The sequence below is a fragment of the Saccharomycopsis crataegensis genome (assembly GCF_037102585.1).
Source record: "Saccharomycopsis crataegensis DNA, jcf7180000000098, whole genome shotgun sequence".
Lineage (NCBI taxonomy): Eukaryota > Fungi > Ascomycota > Saccharomycetes > Ascoideales > Saccharomycopsidaceae > Saccharomycopsis > Saccharomycopsis crataegensis.
The window spans coordinates 1,160,868-1,180,156 of NW_027043838.1; the positions used below are offsets into that span (position 1 = coordinate 1,160,868).

The 19,289-nt window shown below is 35.8% G+C and overlaps 8 protein-coding genes across 8 annotated transcripts; 2 read left to right on the forward strand and 6 right to left on the reverse strand. All coding sequences in view use genetic code 12, as the record gives it.

Moving 5' to 3' along the window:
• Positions 1-259: 259 nt before the first annotated feature.
• Positions 260-938, reverse strand: DASC09_061830 (uncharacterized protein; the record flags this gene model as incomplete). The annotated part of the gene is made up of 2 exons (XM_064999767.1): positions 260-731; positions 880-938. The coding sequence occupies 2 exons, from the start codon at positions 936-938 to the stop codon at positions 260-262; spliced, it is 531 nt and encodes a 176-aa protein (XP_064855839.1).
• Positions 939-2,778: 1,840 nt separating this feature from the next.
• DASC09_061840 (alpha-mannosyltransferase) lies at positions 2,779-4,986 on the reverse strand (the record flags this gene model as incomplete). The annotated part of the gene is made up of 1 exon (XM_064999768.1): positions 2,779-4,986. One exon carries the CDS (start codon positions 4,984-4,986, stop codon positions 2,779-2,781), a length of 2,208 nt encoding a protein of 735 aa, XP_064855840.1.
• A 1,488-nt stretch (positions 4,987-6,474) lies between these two features.
• Positions 6,475-7,033, reverse strand: DASC09_061850 (ubiquitin-conjugating enzyme E2; the record flags this gene model as incomplete). The annotated part of the gene is made up of 2 exons (XM_064999769.1): positions 6,475-6,563; positions 6,673-7,033. 2 exons carry the CDS (start codon positions 7,031-7,033, stop codon positions 6,475-6,477), a joined length of 450 nt encoding a protein of 149 aa, XP_064855841.1.
• A 961-nt stretch (positions 7,034-7,994) lies between these two features.
• On the reverse strand, positions 7,995-10,964 carry DASC09_061860 (uncharacterized protein; the record flags this gene model as incomplete). Its single annotated transcript, XM_064999770.1, has 1 exon — positions 7,995-10,964. The coding sequence occupies one exon, from the start codon at positions 10,962-10,964 to the stop codon at positions 7,995-7,997; it is 2,970 nt and encodes a 989-aa protein (XP_064855842.1).
• Positions 10,965-12,495: 1,531 nt separating this feature from the next.
• On the forward strand, positions 12,496-12,939 carry CHP1 (ribosome-associated Tef1p biogenesis chaperone CHP1; the record flags this gene model as incomplete). The annotated part of the gene is made up of 1 exon (XM_064999771.1): positions 12,496-12,939. One exon carries the CDS (start codon positions 12,496-12,498, stop codon positions 12,937-12,939), a length of 444 nt encoding a protein of 147 aa, XP_064855843.1.
• A 260-nt stretch (positions 12,940-13,199) lies between these two features.
• On the reverse strand, positions 13,200-14,951 carry DASC09_061880 (sphinganine kinase; the record flags this gene model as incomplete). The annotated part of the gene is made up of 1 exon (XM_064999772.1): positions 13,200-14,951. The coding sequence occupies one exon, from the start codon at positions 14,949-14,951 to the stop codon at positions 13,200-13,202; it is 1,752 nt and encodes a 583-aa protein (XP_064855844.1).
• A 497-nt stretch (positions 14,952-15,448) lies between these two features.
• DASC09_061890 (2,3-bisphosphoglycerate-dependent phosphoglycerate mutase) lies at positions 15,449-16,204 on the reverse strand (the record flags this gene model as incomplete). Its single annotated transcript, XM_064999773.1, has 1 exon — positions 15,449-16,204. One exon carries the CDS (start codon positions 16,202-16,204, stop codon positions 15,449-15,451), a length of 756 nt encoding a protein of 251 aa, XP_064855845.1.
• Positions 16,205-17,314: 1,110 nt separating this feature from the next.
• DASC09_061900 (CAP domain-containing protein) lies at positions 17,315-18,904 on the forward strand (the record flags this gene model as incomplete). Its single annotated transcript, XM_064999774.1, has 1 exon — positions 17,315-18,904. One exon carries the CDS (start codon positions 17,315-17,317, stop codon positions 18,902-18,904), a length of 1,590 nt encoding a protein of 529 aa, XP_064855846.1.
• Between the last annotated feature and the right edge of the window lie 385 nt (positions 18,905-19,289).

The window sequence follows — 19,289 nt, forward strand, 5'->3', positions numbered from 1 at the left end:
ATCATTAGAAACTCTATATATACTTTCGGAGGAGATTTCTCAACTCCCATCATGTAACATGTTGTGGGAAAAATCATCCTTACGTTTGATGAAGCACCCATATCCAACATGTTGGTCCATGTGCCGTTAAATATAGAATGTTTAAGAAAAAAAAAAACACCCTAATCGAATTTGTCGCCCAGTATTGATCGATATCTCTGAACTTTTCCAAATTTTGACAAGTTTTCATCATGACTTTTTCTGCTGGTGATTGGTGCCATTACTTTTTCTTCAGATTGAATTTCTTTCCAGCACGAATATTATTTCGATATTGATATTCAATTCTGTTTAACAAATACTTATAGTCCTTTTCCCATTCGATACCCTTTGTGATTATATCTTCAATAGTATCAGCTTTGCAAATTTTAGGGAATTTATTCAGCTCGTTGTAAAAATAGAATCTCAGCTTGCGTTTGATATCGTTCAAGATAGAACTTCCGTCCCAATGTTGTCCAGAGTATTTATGAGCTTTCTTCAAGATCCAGATATCATACCTTAACTGGCGGAAATCAGTATTAGCATCGATCACAAGAGAATCAGCCATGTCTTCGACAAAATACTTTGGTGATTCCGGTTCGTATAGACTATTCAACAGGTCAGAGTTTTTTTTACACGACCGTTCAGGAACAACAATCTCTTCGGTGAAAATCAGCTCCAATATATAGTTGAAACATTCGACATCGAATTTATTTCTGATTGGAGGATCGTCGGATTCTGTCAAATAAAACAAAATTCTCAGTTTTCAAGAACCCCACCAATTTATAATAAAACCTGATGAAATCTATGTCTCTCGAGGTTGGTAATTCCGGAATCCTGCTACAATACTCTCTTCTGAGACACCTGTCAAATGGCGAGACCCAGTGTTCTTTCATTTGCGAAGTAGTGTCATTTTCAGGCATTGCTGCATCGCTAGGACCCGGTAGCAGTGGTTCATGACTCAGTGGTTGAGACTTGTGCATAATGCTGGATTCCTCATCATTAGCATCATTATTATTATTATGATTATTATTATTATGATTATTATTATTATTATTATTATTATTATTATTATTATTATTATTATTATTATTATTATTATTATTATTATTATTATTATTATTATTATTATTATTATTATTATTATTATTATTATTATTATTATTAGAAGAAGAAGAAGAAGGAGAAGAAGAATGTTCACCACCGTCTTTTTTTGATTGTTTTATTGGTGGCAGTTTCCGATTTTTCTAAACGCCGTGACTTGTAATAAATAATACAGACCTCTCCTAGATTTATATACATAAATCGCTCGATTATGGAAACCTCGAATAAGCATCCGCTAAGTCTGCTCAGCTCCAGATGCTTTATTTATTTTCCCCCGTCGAAAATGCTCCAACTTTCAGATCATACGAGAATGGTACCCAAGAAATTGAAATGACCGATATTTTTAAAACACAAAAAGAAAGCTGCCTGTAGTATAATTCATGCTAAAGGTACTACTAATTCTTTTGTACGACAGGGTCATGCTCAAGGTGTCATTGATAGGAAAGGATAAAGGATAGGATAGGATACTAATGATTGCTAATGTGGTTAGAACCAGTGATTGATCATTGTACTATAGTACATATATGTATATAGTTAACGCTCCCCTCTAGGATGCAATCGGTTATTGATAATTTTTTCGTAGTAGAACAATTCTAGCATTACGAAGAATTCTTTTAAACTTTACACAAAACATTGCTATCATATTCTATTGTCTTCTATTATTTTCTAGAACTATTCAATAGTTCTAAAAGAAAGACAAATTTCTTAAATAGAGCGATCTTTCTTGTTTTCTTTTAAACACTTATTTTATTGTAGAGGACACGCTTAAAAAGCATTGCACAGTATTAATACTTACTTTTAGCAATAACTCATTTTATTGCATTGCATTTCGATACCACACAAAAATTGATTTCAAGTAGTGTAATGGATGCCATAGAATAGCTCTTCAGTATCTCATTGAACCGATTATTTTAAATGAAGAGTTATTTGCCCGAATAAAGGAGTACTTTTGTTTTCTTTTTTTTTTTTTTTGGTACCAAAATACGTATTTCGTTTGACAACCATCATCATTGGTTTTGCTTCTATTTTCACAACAAGGTTGTAATCTTCACTATAACAGATTGGGAAAGAAGAAATAAGAAATGAGAGCAAAATGGCTAAAACTACTGGATAATTTTATCAAATGTTACTATTCACTGGTTTTAGATTATATTAAAAGGAGTACATGTAAAGAGAATCAAAATAAAAAAAAATAAAATAAACGGATTAGTAAAGATAAAACGAACTAAATTAACCAAACAAACATGATCCAAAGTGCAGAGAGAAACAAAATAGAACAAACAAACACAAGTAATAAAAAGAAAAATGGAAATTGTGAAAAAACCAAAAAAAAAAAAAATATAAAAGAAAAGAGATGTTAAAATTAAAAAAGGGCGAATGTCATGCAAAAGTCTGTTTGAAGAACTGAAAAAAAAAAAGAAAAAAGAAAAGGAAAAGAAAAGGATGGAAATCCAAAGAATCCGCAAGATGAAAGAGAGATGAAACAATCAAGCAGGCATTAAAGAACAAGCTGTTAATCATGATGATAATAGTGATAATAAGAATGATAAGAAATATGAACCGCTCTCTTTGTTTTTTGTATTTTTTTTTTTTTTATTTTCCTTTTCTTTATTTCCAATTATCTAATGTTTTTTTTCATTTATATATTTAATTCCTCTTTCAGTAAAGTAGATTGTAATAATACATCCACAAATCACCGTAAAAGTCATAGATTCTTTCAATGTTAGAGTCAAAATTCACCACTTTACCTCGGTATTGATCACCTTTGTATTCACCACCCCCAATCAAATCGTAGGCACACCAAAGGTATCCTTCACATTTTTGAGTCATCACCCAACTTCTTTTTGGTTCAAACCAAGGCTTGGTGTTGTTGTATTCATAATCTGTCGATGGTGGAATCAACGCAGCATTGATTCTCAAAGCATCTTTATAGAAATCATCCATCTTTTCATACTTTGAGAGATTGTCTGGGTCAAAAAATCCATAATAATTCAAGTCAATTGGTAAATCCAATTCGAAACGATTATCTTTTTTACAAAATTCAAACCCAGAATTCATCCAATACAATGTTTTGTCGTCGTCCGAGATATGTCCAGGATGGGTAGAGCATAATTCATTGGCTTGGGTACCGTAATTGCCATCTTCATCAGCTTGTTCTTTTTCAACAACGTTCTTGAATTTAGGAGTCACTTTACCTAAAGAAATCGCATAGTTATTATTGAATTCAAAATCCTCGTCAGAAGCCACCAATTGGGCAAGCCAGTACAACTCCTTTTCCCCGTGAATTGGTTGAGAAATTGGTTTCCAAGATTGAAGGGCCATAGTAAGTAATACCCCGTTATAATGCTGGAATTTATCAATGACCACAATACCAGATTCCATCAAGTGATTCAAACTTCTATTCAAAAATCTATTGTTGACCATATGTTCTTCAGAAATCATGGTCAAGTTAAAAAATTCGTGATCATACTTGTTTGGCAATAAGTTCTTGAAGAAATTGGTGGTTTGTTGAGGGAAATTTTCATGGATTTCACGATCTCTAAAGAAGAACGCTTTTTTACTCAAATATTTCTCATCGCTGAAAAAGAATTCAGGGTTGATTAATGGAACCGTGTCACTATCCATCAAAATGACTTCTTTGAACGATGAAAAATAAAACGCAATCAACTTGTTAGAATAGGCTTGGAACAAGTCTTGATATTCGTCTTTAATTGCCAGTTTAGCGTTAACAAATCTGATATCTTGTTTTGGGAATCTCACCACTTTGGAAGATAATTTCTCTCCGCTATCTGGATCATAAAACTTTTTATAGTTGTACACCATTTGTCTAACTTGCTTGAAATCTTCACTGTTATCTTTAATGATTTCATCGAATAATTTCATCAATTTTTCATTACTGTCCAATAACTCGTCGGTAGTAGCAATTTCCATCAAATCTTCTTGATTCCAAATTGACAAATCATCTCTGTAAATAATTTCGATTGGTAAAGTGTTACCTTGGACTCTCAACAACGCAATCAACCCCGACAATAATCTGAAGTGGTTATTGCTAGCAGAAATTGCAATACCTTTGCCAGTAAAACTGTGTTTCATATTTTTCACGTAGGAGTTGAAAGTTCTCTTCTTGAAGACATCTTGGAAACCAGCATTGGTTTCGTAGTTTTTGTAATCAATGATGTTTTTGGTGAACCATGGGAATAATTGTTCTTCGATATTTGTAGACAATTGTAAAGTCTTATCGGTCAATTCATCTTCTTTTCTCACTTCATCCAAAAAACACTTGTTGAAAATCTTGTAATGAGGAATCGATCTCAAGATCTCTGTTTCGAAATCCAAGTTATTCTGAGTTTTTTCATCCCACTCATACTTGAACCAAGTTTCGCAAAAAGTTTTTCCAAGCTGTTCACAGTCATTTCTTTCACGATCTCTGATCACTTCGTACTTATCTCTGAGGGCATCCAACCAAAAGATATCGTTATCGTAAGTGCTAAACTTCCAGTGTGATTTAGGGAAGATTTCTGAGAAATATTTCGAGCATTTTTCATCATGCGATAGTTGCTGGAATTGAATCAGATCGTAATAGTACGATAATAACTCGTATGGATCAAGGGCGTTGGCCTCGTGGAATTTTCTTGGGGCCACTTGATGTCTAATGGTCGCCACAACGCTCAACCAAAAAAGGGCAACGGGCTTTGGAAACAACAAGAATGACAATCCCATAAACGCTGCGATAACAAGAGCGTAACGTAGTAGAAACATCGCGATCCTTGCCTTAGATCGACTTTTTATGGCCTCTGCAAAGTTTTCAAAGCTTAGATAAGTTGTAGCGAGTGATCTATAGTTTCCGAGAGTTGGCACCATCATCATATTTTTTTTTTTCTCTATGAATTGCTTTGGTATTGTGTGTGTGTGTGTGTGTGTGTGTGTATGTATAGCTTTATAGATTTGGTAGGTGGAGAGCCAGAAGTGTTGTGAAAAATGGGGATAACATACAATAGACAAATGGTGTGGAAGTAAGAGAGGGTCTCGAACTTCGAAAAAATGAATATGGACACGCCGAATGAAGGAGGAAAAGCAGGATTTTGGGAGAAACAATTACTATCAAAGAATAATAATGCCCGGGAGGAAGAAGAATAAAAAGAAGGAGAAGAAGAAGACAAGAAGAATTAAAAAAAAAAAAAAAAAAAAAAAAGCATGTTGCAATGTTTAGAGTTCGTTGACCGGAGTGAGGGACAAATTTTTGTAGGAAGGAAGAAGAAAAAAAAAATGGGAAAAAAAACGATAAGCAGGGGGGGAAGGGGATGTGTGGGTGTGGGTGCAGGCCCATTATACTTGACAGTAAGGGTGTGACGATAACACTGCTGTCTGTCATTTGCCATTACTTGGGTGTTTTTGTCTCTGGGACAGTACGGTGCGGCCGAATGAACGACGATTCTCTTATACCAGAAGAAGTCTCGCCAATCCAACGGTTGTAAGACTGGCATGCTCAACATCTATCTACGAAATGGGCTTCACGTGAAAACTAAGCAAGACAGCATTCATTTCTATATTATTTCAGCAGCCTATCTCCACAGAAAGACTTCAGCAAGAGAAGAAGAACAAAGGAATGGTGTGTATGTTGGATGGCGGTTGGTCCTTTTATTCTGAGCATCTCTTCTCCAAAGGGCAAAAAAACAAGAGGGTCTTTCCACGGTGTGTTGTATGTGCGGAGGGCTTTCGGGTTTTCACTCCTTCGTGCGAAACTCCGGTAAAGGGTCCTCCCGGTCCCCCTCAATTGTGCCTGAAGGACAGATTGCCACGTCTATTGGATGTATGTATGTATGTTTGTCAAACCAGGTAGATATCAACTTATGTCACAAGAGACTAACAGCAGCATCTCCCTCCGATATTTTATGTTGCTCCTCATCAATAGTGGCGTGGCGTTGTTGTCCATGGTTTAGTTTGCGGCTGTTGCTGGTGTTGCTTATGAAGGGGTCCAAAGCCTCTCAAAAATGGAAAAGCGTACATGTGTGAGATGAGATCCGCGTAGAACCTGTGCAGATTGGTTTTTTTTTCTATTTTTTTTTCAATTGATTGACATGACGCCTATGGTTTACATCAATGTCCTTCTATGTTTTAAATTATCATGATATTACAAAAAACACACTAAAAAATTAAAAGAAGAAGAAGAAGAAGAAGAAGAAGAAGAAGAAGAAGAAGAAGAAGAAGAAGAAGAAGAAGAAGAAGAAGAAGAAGAAGAAGAAGAAGAAGAAGAAGAAGAAGAAGAAGAAGAAGAAGAAGAAGTACAACTATAAACAACAACTAAAAAACATTTACAAAACAGACCAATAATATTCTACATGAACTCTCTAAAAATCAAACATTATCATCATGGTACACCCAACCCAGCGAGCGTGGATTTTGAGGAGCATGGGAAATGTACCTTTCATCATCTGGTGGACGTTCTAAAAGATAAATTAAGTTAGTAAATACCTTTAAATCACTTGAAAGAGTCTCTCTCTCTCTTTCTCTCTTAGAATGCATATAGTAGTGAATTGAATTGAACCAACTTACCATTTTTAGTGTTTCCTTGTAACATCGATTGAATCGATAGGGCAATTGATCTTATCGATTGTGCCGGGGTCCAACCATCTCCCAAAATATTCAAGCAAATATGACCATTGCTATACACATGAGGATGAAGTGGGATTTCCTGGCCAATGAACTTCACCATTGGTGGCTCGATGGGATACTCATCTCCCGCAACAATCTCAAGGCGGAAAGCATGGGCGGGATCATATATTGGATTATCAACAATATTGATATCGACGTACCAATGATTGATCCCATCTTCGGTAGGGATGAATTTCAACCCTGGAATCGAGAGGTCCAAAAGGGTCTGCATTTCCTTCAACAATCTTCTTTTGTATGCCATTTTTCTTTTTTCTTTTTTTTTATCAAATTATCTGATTGTTTTGTATTCTATCAACGAAGAAGTAATAATGATAATAATAATAATAATAATAATGGTATGTAGAGGTATATTAAAAACCTTTTTATTGTTATAATTAGGAATCTTTGAAAATTAATTGATGGCCCTCTTTTTTTTTTTTTTTTTGTCAGGTTTATTTTTTTTTTTTTTTATGAAGATGCTCTTGGAGGGCTGGATATGTCATGTCATATCTCATGATACAATAGCCAAAGACAACAATTTATAATAAATGCACTTTATTAATAACAGGAAGAAGATGAAAATCACGCCTAGTGGTATATAAAAATGAAGGTTTAGAAAAAGAAAAAGATATCATAAACACCAAACAAAAAACAAAAAAAAACGTCTCCCAAGAACCAGAAAATATTAGCGGTTCATTCAATAAGGGATGTAATAAATAAATAAATAAATAAATAAATAAATAAATAAATAAATAAATAAATAAATAAATAAATAAATAAATAAATAAATAAATAAATAAATAAATAAATAAATAAATAAATAAATAAATAAATAAATAAATAAATAAATAAATAAATAAATAAATAAATAAATAAATAAATAAATAAATAAATAAATAAATAAATAAATAAATAAATAAAAACAAAACAAAAAAAAATCAGTCTATCATAATTTGAAAAGAGAGAAACGATAAATAAATGATCAAAAAAATAAAAATTAGAAAAAAACTTGACCAAATTAAATGTAAAGCAAACCATCGGTGTATATATATACTCATTAACTCCCCAATATTAATTAAATCCCAAAAGCCAAAAAGAAAAAATAGAAAAAAAAAAAAGTTAAATGAATGAATAAATCGCACAATGTTGAAGAATTTTGATGTAGAAAAAAAAACAAAAAAAAACAAAAAAGAGGCTGAAAAATAGTTCATTGGTTAGTTAGTTCATAAAATAATAAAATTAGTCAATTCGGTCAAATTGTCATCTGTATCAATAGATTGAATCAAATCATCAAATGATTTATCAATGTCAGCTTGTAAAGCTTTAAATGTTCCAAAAGTAGAATTTTGAGCTGACATAAGCCCCGAGAGGTTATTGTTCACATTATTATTGTTCACCGCCACAAAACCCAACCCAGTAATTCTGGTACCAGTGGAAACAGGATTATTCAATTTTCTCCTTTTTGATTCACGCTTGTCGGAATCTTGATCACTGGATTCATCGTTGCTGCTGGAATTGTCAGACTTATCACTACTACTACTACCTGCGCTACTACTATCTTCAGCCACATCGGAACCGGCACCAATACCGCTGCCCAATTCATTGAAAAATAAGTCAATATCATCAATCGAATTCAAGAACTTCCCGTATCTCCCAAATGACCCATTTATCAAATCATTAAATTTACGCTTCAAGTCATGTAAAATGAACCAACTAGTGCTCAAGAAGGAAGTGTCGGTGGAATCCATAGTCCCGTACCCCAATCTCCCATTATAATATTGGTTGTAATATGCATTATAATGACGGCTCTGTTTCTGATGGATATGGCTCCGAAGCAAATGACCACGATGAAGAAGCTGATGATGATGATGACGAGAATCTTTAAATTTTCTGCTATATTGAATCGGAGTAGGCGCCAACGAGGAAGTGGCAATTGATGGTGGTAAATGAGGAGTCCCCACGGTGGTATTACCTGGGTACTTACTAATTGTTGATGATAATGGAGTACCTTGATTGCTAGTACTAGCAGAGTTAGACCCCGAGGTGGTGGTTCGACTGTTTGGTCCGGCCGATGGTCCTCCACTCAACTTATTTTTTGACGAGCTACTGCTGCCAATATCCATAGGTCTTTTCCTATCAGTTCTAGAACTTGATCTGCCAAGATGATTCATTGGAGATAGCACGGCCACAGGGATTGGAGGAGGAGGTAAAAATCCGTGGGATCCCATAGGCATAAGCGGAGGGGTTTGGTTGAGTGGGGCCACAAACAAACGATTTGGAGGATTAGACACAGGAAATAACGGAATCAACGAAAAAATATAATCAAAGGAATCCGATAAAATCCTCATTGATTTCACCATCAATTCCGGTAATTGTTTAAGAATGTTGAATTTGTCAACCGCTAAAATCTTGTAGTCTGATTCAATGAACTTATTGATAAATTCTTGGTTGATCATTTGCAATTTAAGAATATTCTTTCTGATTTTCGATTTAATCAACATAATCAAAGTCTCGAATTTATTGCTAGAACTAAACTTTTTGGTAACTTTAGCATCCTGAGATTTCCCACACACTGGCAAGAGGTTGGTGCTGAAAAAATCGGAATCTTTGTTGTCGGTAACGAATTTATCAATCAATTTCAAGTATCTTAAATGGTAATTGATCATTAGATTGCTCAAGACTTCGTAAAGCGATTGATGATGATAAATACAGCTAATGAAATTTTTTGTCAAAATATTATCTTTCTTCAATATCTTTTCACTTTTAGTCTCTCCTTGAATCTCCGCCAACTTATGATAAAAATGTTCTTGATTAACAGTATATTTTGATTTTCCGTGGTCTATTTGCGAAACAAAACCGAATAATTTTTTGCAATATGCGGAAAATCTCTTGTAGCGTTCTGGATATTCTTCCATTAACTCCTTTTCTGATAGACATGTTGAAACCTCACTGGCCTTTAGCTTGTTACTACTTTGAACAGCCGCTTGCTTGCCGTAATCCACATCAAATCCATATTTTTTAAGAGAAGCTTCTCTTTGAGAGCTTGGCAAAATAAAACTAATGGGGGTGGCACTCTGTTTTGACATGGTGATGGTGGATGAGCAATACTCAAAGTATAACACAATTTGGTACAAAGTTTGGTATACCTCTCTGAAGTTCAAGACTTTCCATATTTCATGAGTAAATGGAACATTGTCTCTAATATAAAGGAAGTACTCCAAGATCTCAAACTTGAATAGCTTGAAGGTTAAAAACACCGAAAATTCAATTGTATTGTGATGCTGGGTTATCAAAGCGTTTCTCTTTTGAAGCAATATCTTAGAATCGCTTTTTGAAGACAATTTACCAATCGAGTCCATGATTTTTTTGCAATCAGTATTCATTTTGTTGATTTTCTTTTGGTATGAATTAAGGATTTCTTCGGCCTTTTTCAAATTTCTATTGATCTTAGAAAAATTGACAGAAATCACAGAATCTCCTTTAGTAACCGTGCTGCTGTGCTCGTGCTTCAAGAATCTTGGATTTTGGATTTTAATTTCATTCAATAATTTGTGGTACAATTTCTTGTTTGATTCAAAATAGCTCCGGGCTAATTGCTTTTGCCTCAGAGAATTGACAAAAGCCGATTTTAGATTTGGAATTGACATGTCGGCGTTGTCTTTTTTATCGTCGTTCGTGTCGAATGGTTGCTCAGCCATAGCAGAGTTATTGATCTGTTTTAGTTTTATTTCTTCTTCGTTATTGGATAATGACAAGTCCTCGAGAAGGAACTTATAGGCTAATTTTTTCATTTCTTTTTCATGATTGGAATCGTCGCTGTAGTACTTCTCTGTTTGATCCAAGTACTTTTCGAATTTAGCAGAAAACTTGCTAACTGCCGATAAACCACATTTGATACTGTTAAACACTACTTGTAAGACTTCGCTCTCGCACATAGGAGAGTCATTATTTGAAAAATCGTGTTCTTCCAAAACACTTCCGGCAAAACCAGATGAGCGTTCGGAATTAGAGGCCACAGGTGGTGCTATGGCAGAAGACTGGGATATGAAGCTTTGAGATGGGGTGTCTACCGTGGATGATGATGATGATGATGATGATGCTGTTGATAGCACCGAAGAAGAGCCAGAAGAGCCAGGAGGAGCAGGGACGGTGGGAGGCGCAGAGGCCAATAAATCGTGAGTCGTCTGTTCCATAATAATGTGGTGATATTGGGTGAATAGAGATCGAGTGGTTTACTATTCTGTATGGGATGGGATTCTCAGTGGCAAAATCCAGAGTTACTGCAACTGTCGGAAACAACAACGGGGATAAAATAATCAGAGAGAATCAGAAAGGCAACCCAGAAAGGGAGGGAAAAATTATTAGAGGGAAAAAAATAAAAAAATAAAAAAAAATACAACAAAACCTAAAAACCGACTTTGATCAGCTGAGATGGTAGTCGGATTGACGTAATTACAGGGGTTCTGAATACAAAGTGTAGACGATAATACATAACCTCGATATGGGGTTTACTATTATTATGTTGTTGTTTGTTTGGCTGACAGCAGAAGGTTGTATCACTCCACCTTGACAAACGTGGTGGCAACCAAAGTTCGAATAACCACCGCCATATTTTTTTATGTGCACAGAGATTTTAGCCCCAATTAGCCATGGATGGATCCCTACAAATAACGCCTCTTAGCACCATCCATTATTTTAGTCAATCAAATACGATTTCTCAAAAAAAGGAAAAAAAAAAATAGACATGGAAAATAATGAAAAGTAAATACAGATGGTATTGCTAACGTACGCCATTCATATTGAGCGTTTCCATCCATTTCACACACTTGTTGCATAGTAGCATCGGAGGTCCTGGGTAGGTTTAATTTGTTTCCCCTCAACGTGGGAATACCCGGTTAAATGTGTTTTCCACCAGGATATCTTCGATTCTTGTTCATTCTTTCTTCAAGGTGAATTGTATTGCCTTTGTTACAGTTTCTCTTCATTTCATGGTTGCCACCATTAGCCATATTTTTTGATATTGATCTGCCTACGATTTGGCATGTTATGGGTATATATATGGTACACTACTACTATCACATAGCTATGGGAAATCCCAAAATGACTGACTCCCCGCAAAAATTGAACTAAGGAGATCAAAGGCCCCTCCCACTCACTGCTATAGAACTCTTATAAATCCTTAATTAATCCCTTACCGTGACCGCCGAAAAACACAGCCTTATTAAACCCGAAAACCTAGTCCACGAAACAGAATCTTTGGAATTAAGAAGTGTAATGTTCATCCTCCCTCTTGTAAAGCTTCCAGCTATCGATAGTCTTCTGGAGTAACAGCGAGTTTGAGAGCTACATCTACACAGTATTCATTACACGGCTTCACTGGGCAGATTGGATGCTGGATAGTGGTTCCACTGCTATAGACACAAAAACTCTAGTCAAATATATAAATATATAAATCTATATATGTCTTATACTTGTTATACTCTTCTTTTCTTTTCTTTTGTTTCCCCCAGTTGAGTATTCAGAACAACAACAACAACAACAACAACAACAACCGTATACAATTTTCCATAGTGAGCGCAAAAACTAGATGCCAATACACAGGGCACATAACAAACTTTTCGAGAAAGAGCAGCAAAAAATTTTTTTTTTTTTTTTTAATATTGACAATTGCAATCTCATCGCCTGACTGTTAAATAAATAATTACCGAATAGTACTAATAGATCATGTCATTGAGCAATTTCGATGCTGAAAACGCCGACAATCTCGAGGATATCGAGAAGCAATTCGCTGTCAAGGCCGTTCAACAAGCCGAAGTCTACTGGAACTTGATCACCAAGATCCCAGGGTCAAAGTTGAAACTTACCAAATATGATGAAGAACTTTATGAAGATTTGGTAACGGATTTCCCGGAATTTAAGGACGCTGTCTACATCTCCAATATCGATGAAAACGAATTGAAGAATCACAAGAACAAGGAAAGATGGAGAAAGTTTTGCAAGAAGTGGGAAACCAAGATTGACGATTACAATTTCGGAACTTTATTGAGAACCAGCCCAAAGAATGAATACGATCAAGACGGAACTATTTTTGCTTTAAGATTACAATTTTACGCCTTTGAAATCAGCAGAAACAAGATGGGACTTAACGATTGGGCTGTTGGTAAATAATTAGAGAACTTTTTGTTTTATGGCCACCCTAAAATTTATAAAAAAAACAAACAAACTCGAAAGATGTATATTATAGCATCATTAATCAAGACAATGTATCATCTAAAATTAATATGAAAACAGAAAAGAAAATGCAATGTTTGTAAGCGTTATAAGGACAAAAAAAAAAGAAAAAAAAAAAGCAGGTATTTTTAACCCACCAATCTATATGAACAAGAAAGAAGTAAAAGTAAACCCAGCTCAATTAAGATAGAGATAGCTTAATTAGCAGTCGTCTCGTGTAAAACTGTCTCCATGAAATTTCCGTCTTTGGATATAATATTCAAAACTTTCGGAATAACCTCTGCTTGAATAGGTTCTAATGGAAAGCTTTCCCCATCAACACTAATGTAATTATTTTTTAGCGGAATCAATCTATAAGCAGTGATCTTCCCATAAACCGTGTCTTTATGAAATATGTGTTTGCCGGTATCTATGGAAAGCAAAATCTCGAGTTTTTTGAGGAAGCTTGTATCCGAATGCATCACCACAAGATCCATAGTACCATCATTGGGTAGCGCTGCCGGGAAAAATTGGGTATCTTTCGCAATATATGGCATTTTCCCAGTGTAGAACACTGAAAGTGAGTTTGTATCCTCGACTTTTGTCCAATCAGATGGGACATCTTCATTCAAGCTAGGCAATCCAAAGTCAAAATTCTCTTCACTAACTTGATGTCCATCATTAGACAAACTATTTTTATTTTGACTTTTGAAATGATCAACCACTTCATCTACCCCTTCAGAATGATATTTCACGAAAAGCTCGCAAGGATACGAAGCCTGTGTGATCACTTTATAACCGACTCCTAAGTCAAATCTCACTGGCCCAACCCTTCTCATCCATTCAGTACCGATATCTGCGTCAGCAATCATCCCATAAGTTTGACTGAGGAAGGAAAGATGATATTTGGCGTGTTCTCCGTGGCCTTGATTAATTGCCATCAAATCCATTTTAATAACCGCGCTCTTCAACAATGATAACGTGGCGTATGATGGACTAAGGGTTTTATGACATGTCAAGGAAAACGCATTACCTGATCCACAAGGCAATTGAGTGACAATAATTCTATTGAAGATCTCCACCTTGTCCTTACGGCGATAAATACCGTTGATAACTTCATGAGGAATCCCATCACCGGAACAACAAGCAATAATATCGTATTTGCTAAAGTCCAAGTCTTTCACAATATCAAGACAATGATAGTGATAATTAGTTTCCATAACTTCGTATTGAACGTGCGCGGCTTTGAGTATTGGCTGAATATATTTTTTGAATCTTTTCAAGGCTTCTCCTGCCCCACCATTTGGATTGATAAGAATAAGAATTCTGCGCTGTAAAAATGATGGATCAGAATATGCTTGAGATAACATGAATTGAGCAAGCTTTTCATTTGAACCATTGGTTTCGGGTTGGTCTAAGGTTCCATCTCCACGCCCCGCCTCTTTTTTGATAATATCATTTGGTAACATATCAAGGTTATCAATGATCAATGTTTTCGTCACTGGCACAATCTCACTATCCGATTTTATCATATAAGATATGGCGACTTCATTATCTGTAAGTTCATCCCTATATTCACCTCCGTGACTATCTTCAGCATGATCTGTGTAACAAGTGGTACCAGCGGTCTTATTGCCGACCCATATGATATCATCAAAACTAATTTCTGAAGGGGACCTAGTGTCATCAGCAGCAGCGTCATCAACAGGAAAACATTTACCAAGGAAATTGAATCCAGTAGTATTCTCAGGTTGCACATCAAGAGTTCCAGGTAAGTTCTGGTTATGGAGTTTGATGATATATTTATTACAGGACCCTGAGCCATCCTGAACAATAGATGCGCGGATCTTATCCACACCGTGGTCCGATGGTTTATCAGTGGATAATGTTATTGGCGAAGAGTTCTTCATACTTGAATTAGGTGGAATATTTGTGCCTATAGTCAGATTATCGACTGCACTGCTTGTCATACTCTGCAAGTGATTGATATACTAAACAAGTGGTGATTTTAACTTTTTTTTTTTTTTTTTATTTTTTTTTTTATTTTTTGTAAGCGGGAAATTTTATAGGGATTTTTATCGAATGCCGGAACTTATCATACGACACGCCCCAGTCATATACAAAATAGAGAGAATTAGTTCAAAAAGTGAAAGAGATAGGTCAGAAGATATATACCGCATTCTGAGATGAGCTCTCATTTCTGTAAAAAAAAAAAAAATGGTAGCAGGTATTCTCCCCCGTTCAATTGGAAGATGTCAAGATGTAATCTACAAGGAGGACCGCCGTTCATCACTTCCTAATAATAACAATCATAACACAAAGAAACTGTCATAAAAGACTGAAAACTTTATATATATTTGACGAGATTATAATGAATGTTAAACCATAAATTTTGTAAAGAGAAATCAAGCATCTAGGCACCGAGCTTTATAATATATATGTATATACTAGGTTTTAATTACCTCCATCAATTCTTTTCCAAACCTTGGTTTGCAACTTCTTTTGCTCCTGCTTCCGCTGCGTCAGGATCTAAATAATAATAATCTCCGATTTTTCCTAGTTTTTCATCAAATTCATAAACCAAGGGTACACCATTAGGAATGTTGATCTGCTCTATATCTCTGTCACTTATGGTACTAATAATTTTAATTAACGACCGAACCACTGATCCATGTGCCACTATAAGAACAGTTTTATTCTTTAGTAGTTCGGATTTGATATTTGTTTCCCAGAATGGCCTAACTCTTTCAAGAACCATTTTCAAAGACTCTCCCCGGGGAAGATCTTCAATTGGAACATCAGCATACTTGTAACGATCATCAATCAACAATGCTTCATCTTCATCATTCATCAAAGGAGGACATCCTTCATAAGCTCTCCTCCAATACATGTATTTCTCTTTACCGACTTCAGCAACCACATCCGATTTCTTTCTCCCTTGCAAAGCCCCATAATGTCGTTCATTCAACCTCCAACTTCGTATGACGTCCATCCACATCCTACCGAGCGACTTACTAATGATATCTGCGGTTTCACAGGACCTCGTCAATTTTGAAGTGAACATTAAGTCGGGTGATAGCCCATTTTGGGAGATGAGGTTGGCAGCCTGTACTGCTTGTTGCTGCCCTTTGGAGGTCAATCCAACATCGACCCATCCACAAAACAAGTGCTTATTGTTCCATTCACTCTCGCCATGTCTTAGCAATATCAACTTCGAAGTCATGATCTTTTAGACGGCTCAAAAAGTGGTAATGCCTGCTTGGTGTTATTGTTTTGTTTGTCGAATAGTTGTTCTTGTTGCAATTGTATCCTGGCAAATTATCTTTTCAGGATTTGGAAACTTGGGAGTTGTCACTTTCTCTTATGTTTGCATTCTTCTCTATGTAGCCATTAATCTGTTGAATAGATTCTTTATAGATATATCTCCTTTCTCTCCTATATAATGATAAGGAAGTCTTACAAGAAGAGGTGTTTCTTTCCTCATCCTTAGAGTCAGTCAGTCAAAGCACTCACGTGGGTACCAACCACCCCACGCTGTCGGACTTCCAGAGCAATAAAGGGCCCCTTCCATACACCTCTTTTTTTTTTTTTTTTTGACGAGCACTGTTCCTGAACTACTTTTGCAAAAATCTGTGCACAAGAATAATGTAGACGAGTGTTCTGTAAAAAATACTAGGTTTTGGATACCAGAAGAAAAAGATCTCTAGATTCATTAAGGCAGTTGTATAAAAGAAAACTGAAACGGCCAGGCTTCTACACTGTTCGAAACTAAAGGGCGGAGGTTCTAAACTTCTCCTTTTTTTCTTCCCTCTTGTCATTTATTCGCATCAAATAGAAGCATGTCAAAGATGCAAAATAATTAAGCCGATCATATAAAATTTTAGACAACGTCTTCGTTTCACAAGCTTCGATGCCCATTTGCATTATAGTTGTGAGGCTGGTCAAATGTTCACATGCGCTGCAGGTGCATGCTGAGATTGCAGGGAAATCTGTGAACATCAGCAATACGAAATATCACCAATCCTCAGCTGCAACTGAAGCGAAAACTGTTCAAAGATCAATTAAGCTACTCGAGGTGCATCCCAGTCAATTATAAAAGAAGATTTTGGACATGGATCATCAGATCAATTGGGCGGCGTCTCGAGTAACATAACAGGTCTTCAACAAATTATAAAGCAGTACATATTCGCCTACCCTTTTTTTTTTTTCATTTTTCTTTAATTTGTAATTATTAACGAATAACTAATCGCTTCTATACACACCTAGATAACCAATTGCTTCCATACACACCTGATACGGATTAAAATTAAAATAATTCAGATATATTATCAAGATGCTTAAAAATACTCTTTTGAGCTTGATATTATTCACCATTGGCTCCAACTCCCTCACGATTCCCCCAGGATATACGAGCACCACCTATTACTCAACTTCTATTTCCTCATCTATTACCGAGGAATTTCCTACCAGTTACGAAACCGTTTATGGTCCATACAGTGAAGCTTTTACCGAGTACACCACTGTGAAATCTAAGTTTGGTTTATATGTTAACTCTACTGTCACTCCAGAAGCAACTTCTGCTGATACTACAAGTGCCGCTACTACAAGTGCTGCTACAACAGATGTCCCAGTTCCAGGCACTGTTTTTTCAACTGAAAGTACTATCTCTTCAACATCTCCTCAAATATCGGGGGATGTCCCAGCTCCAGGTACTGTCTCTCCAACATCTCAAGTAACTGGTGATATTCCATCTACCACTTATGAATCCACTTTTATTTCATCTAATATTACAGCTAATATGGCCAATAGGGCCGTATCTGTGCCATCTACTACAAATGAATATTCAGCATCCACAGAAGCCGCATCCAATGATGATTCTGGTATACCTGTTCTCGCTGATACTCTTGCATCTGTCATAGGCAATATTGCTACATCTGATATAGCTTCTCTTCCTAGTGACATTTCCGCATCACTTCCTGTCTCTGTTCCTACAAGCCTTTCTCTCTCTATTCCTGTCGACCTTTCTTTATCTCTTTCCCTTCCACTTTCCATACCTACAGATCCTCCTACTTCCATACTTGCCTCCCTTACAACTTCACTTCCTTTGTCAACCCCTACCTCACTTTCCGTGTCTGTTCCTAGCTCCCTTCCTGTTTCTATCCCAACTTCACTTTCTGTATCTATTCCATCATCAGCTGTTACCTCTGTTTCTGTTTCTGTCCCAAGCTCTCTCTCAGTTTCCATCCCAAGTTCTGTTTCGGTGTCTATTGCTTCCTCTCTTCCTGTTTCTATACCAACTTCTGATTCTGTTTCTATACCAACTTCACTCGTGGCAGCTATTCCTACCACTCTTCCAACTTCTATCTCAACTTCACTTTCTGCTTCTATCTCTGAAGCTATTATCATCTCCACTACATCTTCAACCTCCACTACATCTTCAACCACCTCCACCGCTTCAACTACAATTTCTTCTGAAGCTAGAACCATCAATGATCAAATGATTGCGGAATCTAACAAAAAGAGAGCCTTAAACCAAGCTCCAGCCCTTGTGTTCAACGAAACCCTTTACCAATACGCCCAAGCCTATGCTGATAAATACAACTGTAGTGGAGCCCTCAAACACTCTGGAGGTCCATATGGTGAAAACTTGGCTCTCGGTACTAATTTAAACGCTAGCATGACCGTTGATTTGTGGTATAATGAAATTTCCCATTATAATTTCAACGATCCAGGATTCTCTGAAGTGACTGGTCATTTTACCCAATTGGTCTGGGTAAGCACTACTCAAATTGGTTGTGCTATCAAGAGCTGTCCTAATTATTACAGTTCTAACTACTACATTTGCAGTTATTCGACTCCAGGTAATATTATCAACAGCGATAATTCATATTTCATTAAGAATGTTCTTCCAGTTAAAAACTAATATGCGATTAATGAGTTTTAAAATGATATTCTGTTTTTGTTTATTCTTTCTTATTTTTATTTATTCTTTCTTATTTTTATTCATTCATTCTTATTTTTATTTTCTGGTTTTATGTATTGTATTTTCTTTTTTTTGAAATTCTATCTCTGGAACAATGTCTTAATAGTTGATAAATTTTTTTACTTTCATCACGAATTTTTTTTTTTTCTTTTTTCTTTTTTCTACATCATAAATGATCTATTCAAATTATTATAGATATTTTTGTATTTCTTCAGTTTGTTGAATAATTCTCTTGTGGTTTTCTTTTCCGAGGACATCATGATGTCAAAATAAACCGGGGCGCGTAAAGCAATTTCTGTGGATGGCACTTGAAAATTGAATCCCT